At 42.0% G+C, this 15,876-nt stretch overlaps 1 protein-coding gene across 1 annotated transcript in view; it reads right to left on the reverse strand.

Moving 5' to 3' along the window:
• LOC131817846 (conserved oligomeric Golgi complex subunit 2-like) overlaps positions 1-14,489 on the reverse strand; it is a 29,206-nt gene extending 14,717 nt beyond the window's left edge. The window contains exons 1-4 of the mRNA XM_059151594.1: positions 14,337-14,489; positions 13,116-13,178; positions 6,617-6,697; positions 1,505-1,684 (exon numbers count right to left, since the gene is read on the reverse strand). Coding sequence (XP_059007577.1) covers positions 1,505-1,684; positions 6,617-6,697; positions 13,116-13,178; positions 14,337-14,393 — 381 coding nt within the window. The 5' untranslated portion in view covers positions 14,394-14,489. The remainder of the gene's footprint in view (positions 1-1,504; positions 1,685-6,616; positions 6,698-13,115; positions 13,179-14,336) is intronic.
• Between the last annotated feature and the right edge of the window lie 1,387 nt (positions 14,490-15,876).

Here is a 15,876-nt window from a genome sequence, read left to right on the forward strand (position 1 = left end):
CCTCCTCCCCACTCAGTATGCTTTCTAAACAGGAGGTAAGTAACAATGGCATGAAAATCTAGGTCCCGGGATTTGGGAATACTGCTCCAACCCTGGGGGACACAGAGGCTGAGGGACAGAGACTGGCATGAAGCTAAAACATCACACACACTCATCTGCTTCCCTTCTGAGCTTAAAAGCGAAATACTGTATCTGCAGACAACAGCTCTGTACCATCTTCACCCTGGCCTTATCCTCTACCGTCTCCAGAACAGGGAAAGGGCTGAGATGGAAAGTGATGGAAGAAAACACATCTTACTTTGCTTTAGTATTTTATTTTTTTTTGGTGAGGCTGAGTTGCAGGAGGTGAATGACAAGCATACAAACTTAAAATACAAACGTGGCCACAGTTCATTTAACGACACGGAAACGCAAAGTACTTCCCTAATTTAGCATATTAGATTCAGTTCAATGAAAAGGGCATAAATTAAATAACTAAAATATTTTCATTTAGTGACAAAGAATAATGTGATCTTTTTCACCCCCACAGAGAGAGCTATGAACTATAATAGGATACATACAAAGAACTGACAGATCATTTACTTTTAGTAGTCTTAATGAAGCTGAGAAGATTACTGAAATTAATCCTTCAATTTCACTTCTATCACTGGGATACTGTCTCGTTTTAAAACTGGAAGCCTTTCATCCTGAAGTCATGGTGGGTAGCTTTATACTTACCAGACAGAAAGAGCACTCGCACTGGCAGGTGACTGGAAGAAAGCCCTCAAACGCTGAGACTGGCTTCATGACTTCTCTCAGCCTGAACTAGATGAATCTGACGCTCTCTACGTTGGAAGCTGCTGATTGCTGGTGGCCTCACATGGTGCAGCCCATACTCCGGCCGCTCAGAGGCAGGATACACTGACTCCCTGTATTTAACTGTATCCTTATAGGTCAAGAACACTGGGTAACCAAGTTCCGGACTTAAGGTACTACCCCGCTAACTCGCCCTTCAAAGCCCTTTATCTTTGAATATTCCCTCCCTCCCACCTTCCTAGCCTGGCAAACTCCCCCATGGTCTTCAAGACTTAGGCCACATCAATTCTGCGAAGACGCCTCCCCTCACAGACTTTCCCTGCGCACAGAGCTGTCTTCCAGCTCCTCCAGTGGGCATGGGCGCCTTGGTGTGGTCACGCTTTTCGGCAACTTCATTAACGTATAACTTATGGAAATAGAAATTGACCTAAAAATGTTCTGATCCGTACCTTCTTCCTAGGCAAGTCCCTCACCCCTACTAAATTAAGATGATCCCTGAGTTATGGCATCACTGGAAGAGAAAAGAGCGCATGCCTGATTCCTGCCATGCTGATGGGCTCCAAGCGGGACCAACCTTTTCTTACAACCAGAAGAGCAGGAACTAAGAGCATCTTCAAGGAAGAGCCCTGAGCTCTCTCGCACCCAGTCAAGAAACGAAGCCAGATTAGATGCTCTGTGTTTGTGGAATGAGGTGCATGGGGGCACAAACCTCATCCATGTATGGTTTCACCAGTATTTGACCAACTAACGCCTCTGCATCCTGTGTCTTGTCAATTGTAGCGTAAGTCCGGAGGCAGTGCCGTATGATGTCCACATTGGAAGTCTGAAGCCCTTCTAGCAACAGGCCTCCCAGGGACTGCTGCAGCATGGCTGTAATGTGGGCTATACGCTGCAAGAACAGAGAGACCAGGAAAGAAGGTCCAGGCACAACAGTTTCTAAAAGCTCAAATATATGTGTATAATTTATATACATATGTGTTATATATATAAAGCGAGCCTCTAATTCTACCAGAATATATGTAAGATTAAAATCCCAACATTTCCTAGAGAATAACAATGAATCTCTTCTCCCCGTGATTGCTTTCTTTCTTTCTTTCTTTTTTAAAGGTTTTTATTTATTTATTTGTCAAGAGAGAGCACAAGCACATAAGGAGGCACAGGCAGAAAGAGAAGCAGGCTTCCTGCCAAGCAAGGAGCCCAAGGTGGGACTCGATCCCAGGACCCTGGGATCATGACCTAAGCCAGAGGCAGTGGCTTAACTGACTGAGCCACTGAGGCGTCCCCTCCCTACGATTTCTTTGAAAGTAAGTCGGCTTCATCAAAGTGAAGTTTAGACAATTATGGAACGACAAAAAGTTATTTGCCTCTTAAGCTACGGAGTAAATCTGACAAACGTGCATTTAAACCCAGTCAAGGGCTTTGGATAAATGAACTCTGACTACGTCATATGATGTGTCAAGTTACATGAAATTCAGAATTAATTTTACTTGCATAGTTTGGAGACTATGCTTGTGTCTTTACACAAAATCTATCTAGTGTGACATAATGGAAGCAGGGTCCCAAGCAGGAGATACTGAAAAAAAAAATTCAAAGCTAGCTTCAAATTCCTGTAGAGTAGCAATTATCAGGGGCAATGCTAGGTCAAACCAAAATCATCCAGGAAATTCACAAACAGCACATTGAAAATCGAAACCAACACTTACTGGTCTTACTTTGTCCAGAAGAGGCATGCCTTTGCTCTGAACAGCATGAAACTGTAACTGGTTAAATTCTGTGGCAATTCTCTCCAAAATCTCTCTAGTCCAGAGAGGGCTAGTAGAGACAATTAGAGAAGTGTAATTCCCAAAGTTAAAACCTGCCACCCCCACTGCCCCCCATGCCTTACAGCGCTCAGGCACCTGCACCTGCACGCCATCAATTTTCAGGACAAACTGTCTGTGCAGCAGGCCCCAGGTGCGAGGGGTGAGGAGCGGGGAGGTCATAGAAGCCACCGACGCAGCCTGGCCCGGGCCACAGGGCCCAGGCAAGGGGATGGAGCTATTTTAGGTCAGTGTGGGTACAACTGCATGTTTCCACCACGTTCCTCGGGCTCTCCCATTCGTGCCCTTCTTCTCCCTTCTTCTCCCCTTCTCTAACCCCCTCCTCTCTCTTTCCCTGTCCTACCGTTCATACGTGAATCCCCCTCTTCTTCTCCGCCTGCCTCATTCTCCCTCCCAAGTACCTCCCCAGTACCAACTACTGCTGTCTCCTCAATCAGCTAAAACTGACCACCTAGCAGCAACCTGGGAAATCGCTCAGAGCAGCGGACTCCCACGTTTACATTTACCTGGCAGAAAGAGCAAGCTCGGTGCTCCTGGAGCTGGTGAGAAATCACTCACAGTGCATCTGCCATCAAGTGGACTGGATACACTTCCCTCTTGCCCCCCACATTAGAAAGTGTCAACCCCATTCAAAAGGAAGCCGAACAGTGAAATAAAAAAAAAAAAAAAAAAAAAAAACAAAGGCCCCAAATCCCTGCTGGGCTCTATGAGGCATCCCACATCTGAGGATGGGCAGTCAGGTAGTGAGGAAACACACTGTAAGGAAACCCAAAAATGTCTGGAGACCTGCCACGGTGTGCCCTGTCCCAGAGCATCAGAACTAGTGTGGAGGGAAGGCAGGCACTGGGCACGACCAATGCAGAAGCCTAATCCCAACCTCTACTGACTGATCCCATGCGCATTTCCTATTTATCCTTATCTCGGCATTTCTGGGCCTAGCAGAGCATGATGGATTTACCATGCGCTGATGCTGCTCTGGCTTTCCTGACTCCAGAGCTCAGAGCTGCTCTTCTGGAGAAAAAAGTCCTCCAAGGTAATTCTGAGCAAGAAAGCGCACAATGTCTGTTTATCAAGGACAGTGCTGCAAAGGGACAGGATTGTAGACACAGAGCTCACTGAGGTGTTTCTATCCGAGGAGCACAGCAGCAACAGCAAAGACGGGAAGAACACTGGAGGGCCAGCTCCCCAGGGGCCGAATGTGGACATGGCTGGAGGGGCTGCAGGTGCTGCCAAGGGCCGCAGCAAAGCAGAGCCGCTGGAGACACACAGGCTGCAGAAGGGCCGCGTACAGACTGTCTGCTAAGTGTGGACAAACCAGGGCAGAAGCACGAATGCAACGGGCTAGAGACACAAGCACAGTGGAGGCTGACCACTTAGTTGAATGCCTTGATGTGAAAGGGGGCAGAGACCTAGGACCAGAGAATCGCTTCCTTTGGGATGTGTCCGTTCTTAATCTCCATCATGAGACATGTGGAGCATATGGTCTCTCAAGTTCCTTCCAAATCTAAAACCTTAATTCCTAAAATTTAGAAACCTAACTCCGCCTGCAGGGGGAGGGACTGTTAGCCTCACACAACAGAGCACGCAGGTCACGCAGGGCACCAGGCGACCTTGATGCAGGCAGCCCAGCTGGTATGTGCAGAACCAGCCCGGGCTACTCCCACTGCACCACTGTGTGTCTCACGGTGCTGACAGGACCTAACTACTCATTTTCTGAGTCACTCAAATACCCTGGCTGATTGAAAATTCACACCAGGAAGGGAACAAGACAATCACAGTATAACAAAGAGAGCCATCATCTTTTTCCTATTTCATAAGCTTTTTCTTTCCTGTTTGTAAATTTCAACTGGATGTGCCCTATACTGTTTCATAATAATATAATGCTGGTGCAAAATACATCAATGGTAATACTCTGGGCATGTCTAGGAAAAAAAATGAGATGGAGAAAAACCAAGATGAATGGTAGGTATGCCTTAAAGATCAACAGGACTTTGCTAGTCCTCAGGGAAGGTGATTCCAAATATACTTTTCCACTGCAAGCATAATGACGTGTTGGAACTGTGGTCTATAACCAAAGGGTTTATAGGAACGTGTTATAGATTTCACCATTTCATGCTCTCCACTCTCCTGGAGCTACATTCTAGCCACAAACCTGGATTTTCTTCTTGTTCAGAAATGAATTCTAACTAAGCCGTCCCCGCCTAATTAGATTGGATGTGAAGTATTAATTTATGTGCTACTTAGTTAAAAAAAAAATGCTTACCTGCTTGCTTCTAGTGCAGAGGTTTCTTTAGAACTTTGTGAATTTAAGATTTTTTCAATCTTTTCAACTGATCAAATAACTTGTATAAGCCTCAACACACACATCTATAAAAATAAAACTTAAGCAAACAAAAAACGTCACCATCTTTACTCTTAATCATCTTTATTTCCCATGCTAAATGCAGAAAAATATAAGACCAAAAGTTAACTTCAAATATATAGGGCATGCTATATTTTGAATATTTCTATGAAACACAGAATTCTCAAGAATGCAAATCTTAGTTCTAGAATAAGCATACTTCCATATTCTATTGCAAGTTTATAGAGGAAAAAAAAATCCCTAGACTTTGATTTCTCATATTCTATACTCTTATTTCTTCTTTTCCCCATCCTGAATCTTTCTATGGGCATTTCTTTCCTATTTTTTTAAAAAGATTTGTTTATTTGAGAGAGAGAGAGACTGCATGTGCGCGTGCAGGGGAGGGGCAGAGGGAGAGAGAGAATCTCGAGCAGACATCCTGCTGAGCACAGAGCTCAATGTGGGGCTCAATCTCATGATCCTGAGATCATGACCTGAGCCATAATCAAGAGTCGGACGGTTAAACAACTGAGCCACCAGGCGCCCCTCCATTTGTTTTCTTATGGCCCTTTATTCATGTTTTAACTTTGGCTTCCGATCGTACTGGCCCTCTCAGTTTACATGTGCATATACCTATATGCCCAAGCACCAAGTCATTGAAGACCTTTTACACTACAAATATTATCAAAGAGGTTGAGGGACATTATGAAAACTCTCATCCTTAAAGAACAAAAAAATACAAAGTCATACATTCAATAAATAATAATAATAATGAACACCCCTGGGAGCTCGACATTCATTCCGACGGGGGGGTGGGGGGGCACGAGAAAATAAAGCAAGAAATACACCCTGCTCTCACAAAGCTTACTGTTTTGTCTGGAAGCGCACGACAAGCATTCTTTGGACAAAAGCTGTGAGGAGATTCAGAGGCGAATTAAACAGAAGGTCCCTCAAACAGGCTTCTCCCCACTGAGATTTTAACAAATATGCTAATAATACACATAGAAAACATTGTACAGAGCAGCAGGGGAGAGTCAGAAGCCCAGACTCCCAATGCCCGCTGTGCCCCTACATCGTTATGATCATGAATGATATCGGGGACACTTGGAACTGGAGATAGTACTAAGGGGCACACTCCCGGGGTGAGCCCTCAGATGTACAGAGCCGTTGCCTGTCTCACACACCTGAAATTAAGCCAACACCGCATGCTAACTACTGGGAATCGAAAAAATTAAAGTTAACACCAGAACATAAAGAACACAGGATCAGAAAATAACAACAAACCTACGGCAGAATCCTGAGTTTGCTTTGGAAAGCCCACTTCTCCCCTAGTCTCTAATATAGGCCTATTTTCTTTACAGGGCCGCTGACAATTTATACAGTCATTAACTGTCAAGTGCTGCACCAACAACAGTTATCACTGTTTCTTGTTCTGGAAAAAGTGGGTGATCTTGAGATCGTGTGGGTACCTCTGAAATTCTGTCTTCTTATTTCAGGTAGATAACGTGACATAATGCATAAAATGCACATGCGTGAGAGCTTTGAAAAAAAGCTAAATTTAAAAAAAAAGAAAAAAAGCTGAATAGTGCTGACAAGTTCGCGGAGACAAGAGGAGAGGGCTTCAACTGGCATGCAGCATAAGAAATCTACTGGAGGGTACCTTTTTCTTCCTTATGTCCTCTTGTTTACACATTTGTTCATCTACTGCCCGAATTCCTTCACTGACTGATGACCTGAGACTCTTTAAAAGAATAATAAAGAAAACGTATTACAGACATTGTTTTGTCACATTATCAAGTTCCTACATCTCATTCAATTCCACAGAACTTAATACCTGTGCACCAGTACTATGCAGATATTGACAAAAAAACAAACAAACAAACATGATATACCAGACACAGTTACTGTTGAGGGGACTCATGATCTGGTGGCATAATGAAACAAAGGCAGGGTCGCATGGCCAGAAGAAGAATGACATATACAGTGAAAGTTATGGGGATGAGGGGGCTTAGAATGGAGAACAGATAATATGAAGCAAAGTACAGGAGAGTCTGGAAATGCGACGGGGCTCGAATCGGACTCTGAAAGCCATGTGTACACAGCTGCCGAGGTGGGGAGGGGATGGGGAGCAGATGTAAGTGCACACACACTCAGGGGCAGGGTCAGACAGGCACACAGCCATGTGAACTGCAGGCTTCCTTCTGGAGAGAAGCAGAAATAGGAATGGAGTGCCAACTTCATGGAGATGAGGTCTTTAGATTCTGCATATTTTGGAGAACGAAAGAATGTCAAAGCACTGATGCATGATGATGAAATGTGGGTATGGAAATACCAGGAATCAAGAATGAAGAACAGAAGACCAGAAAAAGGCAGAGCACAGAGGTAGAGAAACATGTCCAGAAGCTAATGAATAAAGAGATAATTAGGAATTAGAGCCAAAACAAAGGTTAACAGAAACAACTAGAATGAAGTAGGCATATCACAAAAATTCCACAGGAAGGTGAATTAATTCACTCCATCAACATTATGAAACACCTCCTGGACGTCAGTATTGTGGCAGCCCACAGGGATACAATGAAGACAGATATAGTCGTATCCCTCAGTTGTCTGAGAATCTCACAGAACAGCTTCAGAGTTGGGACCTGAAAGGCAGGTCAGGCCTGTGGCTGAGCAGGACCAAAGTGGCCATAAAAACAGGCCATGGATTGCTTTAGGTAGCATAGACATTTTCACAATATTTATTCTTCCAATCCAGGAGCATGGAACATTTTTCCATTTCTTTGTGTCTTCCTCAATTTCTTTCATGAGTACTTTATAGTTTTCTGAGTATAGATTCTGTGTCTCTTTGGTTAGGTTTATTCCTAGGTATCTTATGGTTTTGGATGCAATTGTAAATGGGATTGACTCCTTAATATCTCTTTCTTCTGTCTTGCTGTTGGTGTAGAGAAATGCAACTGATTTCTGTGCATTGATTTTATATCCTGACACTTTACTGAATTCCTGTATAAGTTCTAGCAGTTTTGGAGTGGAGTCTTTTGGGTTTTCCACATATAGTATCATATCATCTGCGAAGAGTGATAATTTGACTTCTTCTTTGCCGATTTGGATGCCTTTAATTTCCTTTTGTTGTCTGATTGCTGAGGCTAGGACCTCTAGTACGATGTTGAATAGCAGTGGTGATAATGGACATCCCTGCCGTGTTCCTGACCTTAGCGGAAAAGCTTTCAGTTTTTCTCCATTGAGAATGATATTTGCGGTGGGTTTTTCATAGATGGCTTTGATGATATTGAGGTATGTGCCCTCTATCCCTACACTTTGAAGAGTTTTGATCAGGAAGGGATGTTGTACTTTGTCAAATGCTTTTTCAGCATCTATTGAGAGTATCATATGGTTCTTGTTCTTACTTTTATTGATGTGTTGTATCACATTGACTGATTTGCGGATGTTGAACCAACCTTGCAGCCCTGGAATAAATCCCACTTGGTCGTGGTGAATAATCTTTTTAATGTACTGTTGAATCCGATTGGCTAGTATTTTGTTGAGTATTTTCGCATCTGTGTTCATCAAGGATATCGGTCTATAGCTCTCTTTTTTGGTGGGATCCTTGTCTGGTTTTGGGATCAAGGTGATGCTGGCCTCATAAAATGAGTTTGGAAGTTTTCCTTCCATTTCTATTTTTTGGAACAGTTTCAGGAGAATAGGAATTAGTTCTTCTTTAAATGTTTGGTAGAATTCCCCCGGGAAGCCGTCTGGCCCTGGGCTTTTGTTTGTTTGGAGATTTTTAATGACTGTTTCAATCTCCTTACTGGTTATGGGTCTGTTCAGGCTTTCTATTTCTTCATGGTTCAGTTGTGGTAGTTTATATGTTTCTAGGAATGCATCCATTTCTTCCAGATTGTCAAATTTATTGCCGTAGAGTTGCTCATAGTATGTTCTTATAATAGTTTGTATTTCCTTGGTGTTAGTTGTGATCTCTCCTCTTTCATTCATGATTTTATTTATTTGGGTCCTTTCTCTTTTCTTTTTGATAAGTCGGGCCAGGGGTTTATCAATTTTATTAATTTTTTCAAAGAACCAGCTCCTAGTTTCGTTGATTTGTTCTATTGTTTTTTTGGTTTCTATTTCATTGATTTCTGCTCTGATCTTTATGATTTCTCTTCTCCTGCTGGGCTTAGGGTTTCTTTCTTGTTCTTTCTCCAGCTCCTTTAGGTGTAGGGTTAGGTTGTGTACCTGAAACCTTTCTTGTTTCTTGAGAAAGGCTTGTACCGCTATATATTTTCCTCTCAGGACTGCCTTTGTTGTGTCCCACAGATTTTGAACCGTTGTATTTTCATTATCATTTGTTTCCATGATTTTTTTCAATTCTTCTTTAATTTCCCGGTTGACCCATTCATTCTTTAGAAGGATACTGTTTAGTCTCCATGTATTTGGGTTCTTTCCAAACTTCCTTTTGTGGTTGAGTTCTAGCTTTAGAGCATTGTGGTCTGAAAATATGCAGGGAATGATCCCAATCTTTTGATACCGGTTGAGTCCTGATTTAGGACATTTAATGCAATTCCTATCAAAGTACCATCCATCTTTTTCAAAGAAATGGAACAAATAATTCTAAAATTTATATGGAACCAGAAAAGACCTCGAATAGCCAAAGGGATATTGAAAAAGAAAGCCAACGTTGGTGGCATCACAATTCCGGATTTCAAGCTCTATTACAAAGCTGTCATCATCAAGACAGCATGGTACTGGCACAAAAACAGACACATAGATCAATGGAACAGAATAGAGAGCCCAGAAATAGACCCTCAAATCTATGGTCAACTAATCTTCGACAAAGCAGGAAAGAATGTCCAATGGAAAAAAGACAGCCTCTTCAATAAATGGTGCTGGGAAAATTGGACAGCCACATGCAGAAAAATGAAATTGGACCATTTCCTTACACCACACACAAAAATAGACTCAAAATGGATGAAGGACCTCAATGTGCGAAAGGAATCCATCAAAATCCTTGAGGAGAACACGGGCAGCAACCTCTTCGACCTCTGCCGCAGCAACATCTTCCTAGGAACAACGCAAAAGGCAAGGGAAGCAAGGGAAAAAATGAACTACTGGGATTTCATCAAGATCAAAAGCTTTTGCACAGCAAAGGAAACAGTTAACAAAATCAAAAGACAACTGACAGAATGGGAGAAGATATTTGCAAACGACACATCAGATAAAGGACTAGTGTCCAGAATCTATAAAGAACTTAGCAAACTCAACACCCAAAGAACAAATAATCCAATCAAGAAATGGGCAGAAGACATGAACAGACATTTCTGCAAAGAAGACATCCAGATGGCGAACAGACACATGAAAAAGTGCTCCATATCACTCGGCATCAGGGAAATACAAATCAAAACCACAATGAGATATCACCTCACACCAGTCAGAATGGCTAAAATCAACAAGTCAGGAAATGACAGATGCTGGCGAGGATGCGGAGAAAGGGGAACCCTCCTACACTGTTGGTGGGAATGCAAGCTGGTGCAGCCACTCTGGAAAACAGCATGGAGGTTCCTCAAAATGTTGAAAATAGAACTGCCCTATGACCCAGCAATTGCACTATTGGGTATTTACCCTAAAGATACAAATGTAGTGATCCAAAGGGACACATGCACCCGAATGTTTATAGCAGCAATGTCCACAATAGCCAAACTATGGAAAGAACCTAGATGTCCATCAACAGATGAATGGATCAAGAAGATGTGGTATATATACACAATGGAATACTATGCAGCCATCAAAAGAAATGAAATCTTGCCATTTGCAACAACGTGGATGGAACTAGAGCGTATCATGCTTAGCGAAATAAGTCAAGCAGAGAAAGACAACTATCATATGATCTCCCTGATATGAGGAAGTGGTGATGCAACATGGAGGCTTAAGTGGGTAGAAGAATAAATGAAACAAGATGGGATTGGGAGGGAGACAAACCATAAATGACTCTTAATCTCACAAAACAAACTGAGGGTTGCCGGGGGGAGGGGGTTTGGGAGAAGGGGGTGGGATTATGGACATTGGGGAGGGTATGTGATTTGGTGAGTGCTGTGAAGTGTGTAAACCTGGTGATTCACAGACCTGGGGATAAAAATATATGTATATAAAAAATATATGTTTATAAAAAATAAAAAATTAAAAAAAAAAAAAAACAGGCCATGGAAAAGGGAGGGGATACGGTGATGGCAGGGGGTGAGGCGAAACGGGAGCCTGTGTGAGTAGAGCAAATCTGCCTCCAGGGAGGGGGTTCGAGAGAAGAGTGGGAGGCCAAAGGAAGGCTAGGCTTGGGAAACAACACCACCATGAGGCCCCGGAAGGAAGAGGCACACCAAGGAGGCAGTGGGAGAGCCCCACAGCGGCTGGTGTGGAATCCAACAGCGGACCATGAAAATCCCTTCCATTCCAAGGAAAAGTACCTTTAACAAGATTTTGTAAAATTCAAATGAGACATAAACCATGGAAAGTATTGGCTACCTCAAGGCACAACTCAAGATTTTTACCTGTTTCACGAACTCTTTCCTGCCTGCCCCTCCCCTAGGCTTGTCAGCACTGATATTTCCATTACTCCGCATTTTTCTTGGTTCTAACCATGTACTGTGTCTTCCCTTAAATTATGTTCTCCTTATATTCTCTCTAGGATGCAGGCACTGTCTTAGGGGAGGGACGCATGAGGCCACTCAAGCAAGAGGAGACACACAAGGAAGGACGGTGTCGTTTATGACAAGTTTACGACAGGGCATCAGAACGGACAGAGGCCGTAAGTCAGGACACCAGACACAGACAGGAGGGGGCGGGCGGGGGGGGGGGAGACAGGGCAGCACAGTTTTCTGTTAGAAGTGATGCCACAACTGCCCCTCCACTGTTCACCCAGGTGGAGTTTCTATTCCCAATGGCTTAGAGGTGGGGAGTCCCATTCCCACAACAGAGATTTTTCTGAGAGAACATGCAAATGTAACATTTATTAAGTATTACATTTTATTTATATTGATGAAGTCCCAGAACCTAAGTCAGGTTCGGTGGGGTGAGGAGGTTCGGAGCCAACGACTAAAGAAAGAATTCTTAAGACGTCATTGGTGCAAAATGGTGGTTTATTAAAGCACGGGGACAGGACCCGTGGGCAGGAAGAGCTGCTGCTGCCCCGGGTTGTGAGGAGTGGTTGGTTATATACACAGGAGTTGGGTAGGTGAGGACAAAGGGGTGTTCAGAAGGGCTATTGGGGCAAAGAATACTATCAGGATATTGAAGGCTTAGTTGCTATCAAGTAAAGACAATTTCGAAGTCTGGTGGAATGTTACATTCCTGCTATCAAGCATCCTTGTTAATGAGATTTAGGTTTAGAAGAAATTTAACTTTATTTATTTTTCCTTCTACTTCCACCTCCTTCGGTTTTTTATGGAGGGGAGGGTGACATTAGGGCTTGAGGAAGTGAGTTCTGTGTCTTTGGAAATTGGGCTATTGATAAGGTAACTTCTTTGTTGTAATCTCAAGGACATTTGCAAACCAAGGGAGACTCCTGTCTTGCAGGATTGTGATCTCAGCAAGTTAACCATTTATCATTTTATGGCAGTCAGGGGTGCCTGAGGAATGCTACACCTATGGAGGGGGAGCGGATGAAAGGGGGGGTGCAAGGCGCCAGCTCTTGCTTTGTCCTCAGCCAGCCTCCTGCTCCCTCATCAATATTATCCTTCAGTTCCATTAGGGATTACACAGTTTTTGTAGATCAGCCCAGGAACCTAACCACACGTAGATTACATGGGGTGGGGGGGGGATATTTACAAGATTACAAACTGTTAAAATACAAGTCATTCATAAGTTAGAAACCACTTACATATGACCAAAGTGGCATTAATAAGTTGAATTTGGAAATATGCTTCCTCTCCCCTGACATTTTAAGGTTGTCTACTCTGAGAATATGTCTTCTTCAAATCGAACATGTTTTTTTAGGTTTTTAGCATATGCAAAAACAAAATCATTTACAACTCTTCTGAAGGTGAATATTATAATCATGAACCGTTAAAATACAACCACCAGTACCACCAAACTAACAGATGAAAAGAATTCTTAGAGAAAAGCCGACGAGGACAACAGGCATCACAGCAGACTGTTTTCATTAATTGGGGACTTACCAGAACTTCTCGTAACTGTCCCAAAGGCACAGAAAGTTCATTGAGGGCTTTGTCCATGCCAACCTAAAGGCAAAACCAGGTTGGCACAAAACACATCATGATAAGGAGTAATAGTGACGTATCTATTAAACGATCAAAGCAGTACCAGATTTAAGTTATTTTTTTGGCACAACCGTATTTTGCTACATAACTAGATAAACAACAGAAGTGTTATTTGGCCATTAATGTTGTTCATAGAATATGAAAAAAATCTGTTGAAATACATGAAACTATAAAAATAAGGGAAGTCATGAGAAACGAAAGTTTCCTTAAGAACAATTTGCCTTTAGATGACATTTTAAATGAATGTGAAAAATTTTCACAGAAGGTGAACAGTTCTCTGTCTGTAATTGATGATACTCAGCCAGCTGATGTGAAAGTCTGATGGGCTATGTCTCTCTTAAACATTATTATAAGCCTTGAGAAAAATAGAAATTAAATAGAAGTAAAATTTTCTAGGTTTTTAATCCTATTGGGATATTTATCTTAGTGGTATATTTCCCAAAAGCAAATGTGCATCATTAATTTTAATGCTTCTTGAAATTCCCACGGAGCTGCAACTTTCTGTGCTTCTCTGGACAAACAGATTTAAAACAAAATGAAGCATCAACAAGGAGACTTTTCTGCCAAGTAACAAAATTCAACATTTCTAAACGGCTTTTACAAACAATTGATAAGCTCACTGCAAATCATTCTTATATTTTTATAAAACCAAACTTTTTAAATATCAATATTGACCAATGTTCCTTCAACCTAGCTCTAGCTAACAGATATGACCTGGGAGTAAATTAAACATTGTAAGAGTGGTGGACATTTGCTCCTACAAATTAGTCTAAATCAAGGAAGACTTCAGGGTAATCACTTAGCAACTAATAAAACAACCCCTTGGGTATTATTATCCTTTACTTTTCACTGTTGACTAATGAATTTGAAACATAATCAAACTAGAGCAACCTTAAATGAATAAAAACTAAAACAAACAAAAAAATGTATTCCAAAAAGTTTAGTTTTTTTATTAATGAAATTGGTAATTTCTTCAAGTTTCTGGTGGGGTTGGTGGGGTAATCAACTGAAAGGTTTCTAAAAACTCTGCCCTTTTAATAAATATGAAAAAGAGAGAAAGTGTGTGTGTGTGTGTGTGTGTGTGTGTGTGTGTGTAGGACTTGTGAATTTCAGGTTTACCAAGTTTGTGGAAAGGTTGAAAAAATCTGCATAATCCTTGTTGATGAGCTGGACCATGGCTATTTTAAGAAGTTTATAGTAGAGTTCCAGATCTCCTCTTAGTTCCTCCAGCTGGACACGCTTCCTACAGTCAGACACAAAGTGATCAACGTCGAAATCAAACCAGAGAGAAAAAATGACTGCACTGATACCACATTTTACATAGAAAAATAAGATCAGAGAAAGAATAAGAGGCCTTATTACTGCAGGGGAACACACCCAGGGAAATCAGGGGGTCTGCTCACTTCCTAAGATTATGGGAAAGGGGGCCCCTCACCAAGACCATTCTCTCCAGTTGCCTAACTCTACAGGCATTTTATTTCTTTTAATTATACATTTCAAAGAGGCTCTTCTCAAAATAGAAACAGCTTTTTCTTCTTAATTTTAAAAGTAACAAATGTTCACTGTCAAACTTTCAACCAACCAAGAAATACTTATGTAAGAGAGAGAAAAAAAAAATCACCCACTCTCTAATGCTCTGCAGTTAAGCACTGCTAATATTTATTTTTCTTCACTATTTAACACAGCGATTCACATCCTTCCAGACTTTGTTTTGGTCTTTCTCTTTACTTTTTTTTTTTAAAGGTTTTATTTATTTGAGAGAGAGAGATGGAGAGAACAAGTGGGAGGAGGGGCAGAGGGAGAAGCCGGCTCTCTGCTGAGCTGGGAGCCTGATGCCAGGGTTCATTCCAAGACCCTGAAATCAAGATCTCAACCGAAGGCAGACGCTTAACTGACTGAGCCACCCAGGTGCCCTAGTCTTTCTCTTTAAAATATAAATTACTTTTGGGGTGCCTGGCTGGTTAAGTGGGTTAAGGCCTCTGTCGTTAGCTCAGGTCATGATCCCAGGGTTATGGGTTCAAGCCCTGCATTGGGCTTTCTGCTCAGCAGGGAGCCTGCTTCCCTGTCTCTCTCTCTGCCTGCCTCTCTGACTACTTGTGATCTCTGTCTAATAAATAAATAATTTTTTAAAAAATAAAATATCAATTACTTTTTAAAGAAACTGACATATAATGGACACATGTTAGTTTCAGGCGTACAACATAAAAATTCCATATTTTTATCTCTTGTGAAATGATCACCCTAAGACTAGTTAACATCCATCACCAAACATACACATTTTTTTCTTGTGCTAAGAACTCTTAAGCTTTAGCAACTTTAAATACATAATAATATATGGCACCTGGGTAGCTCAGTGAGTTAAGGCCTCTGCCTTCAGCTCAGGTCATGATTCCAGGGTCCTGGGATCGAGCCCCACATTAGGCTCTCTCCTCAGCAGGGAGCCTGTTTCCTCCTCTCTCTCTGCCTGCCTCTCTTCCTACTTGTGATCTCTGTCAAATAAATAAATAAAATCTTAAAAAAAAAATATATATATAATATACTATGCAACCATCAAAAGAAATGAAATCTTGCCATGTGCAATGACGTGGATGGAACTAGAGGGTATGCTGAGTGAAATAATCAGAGAAAGACAATTATCATACAATCTCCCTGATATGAG

The sequence above is a fragment of the Mustela lutreola genome, chromosome 16 (genome assembly GCF_030435805.1).
Source record: "Mustela lutreola isolate mMusLut2 chromosome 16, mMusLut2.pri, whole genome shotgun sequence".
NCBI lineage: Eukaryota > Metazoa > Chordata > Mammalia > Carnivora > Mustelidae > Mustela > Mustela lutreola.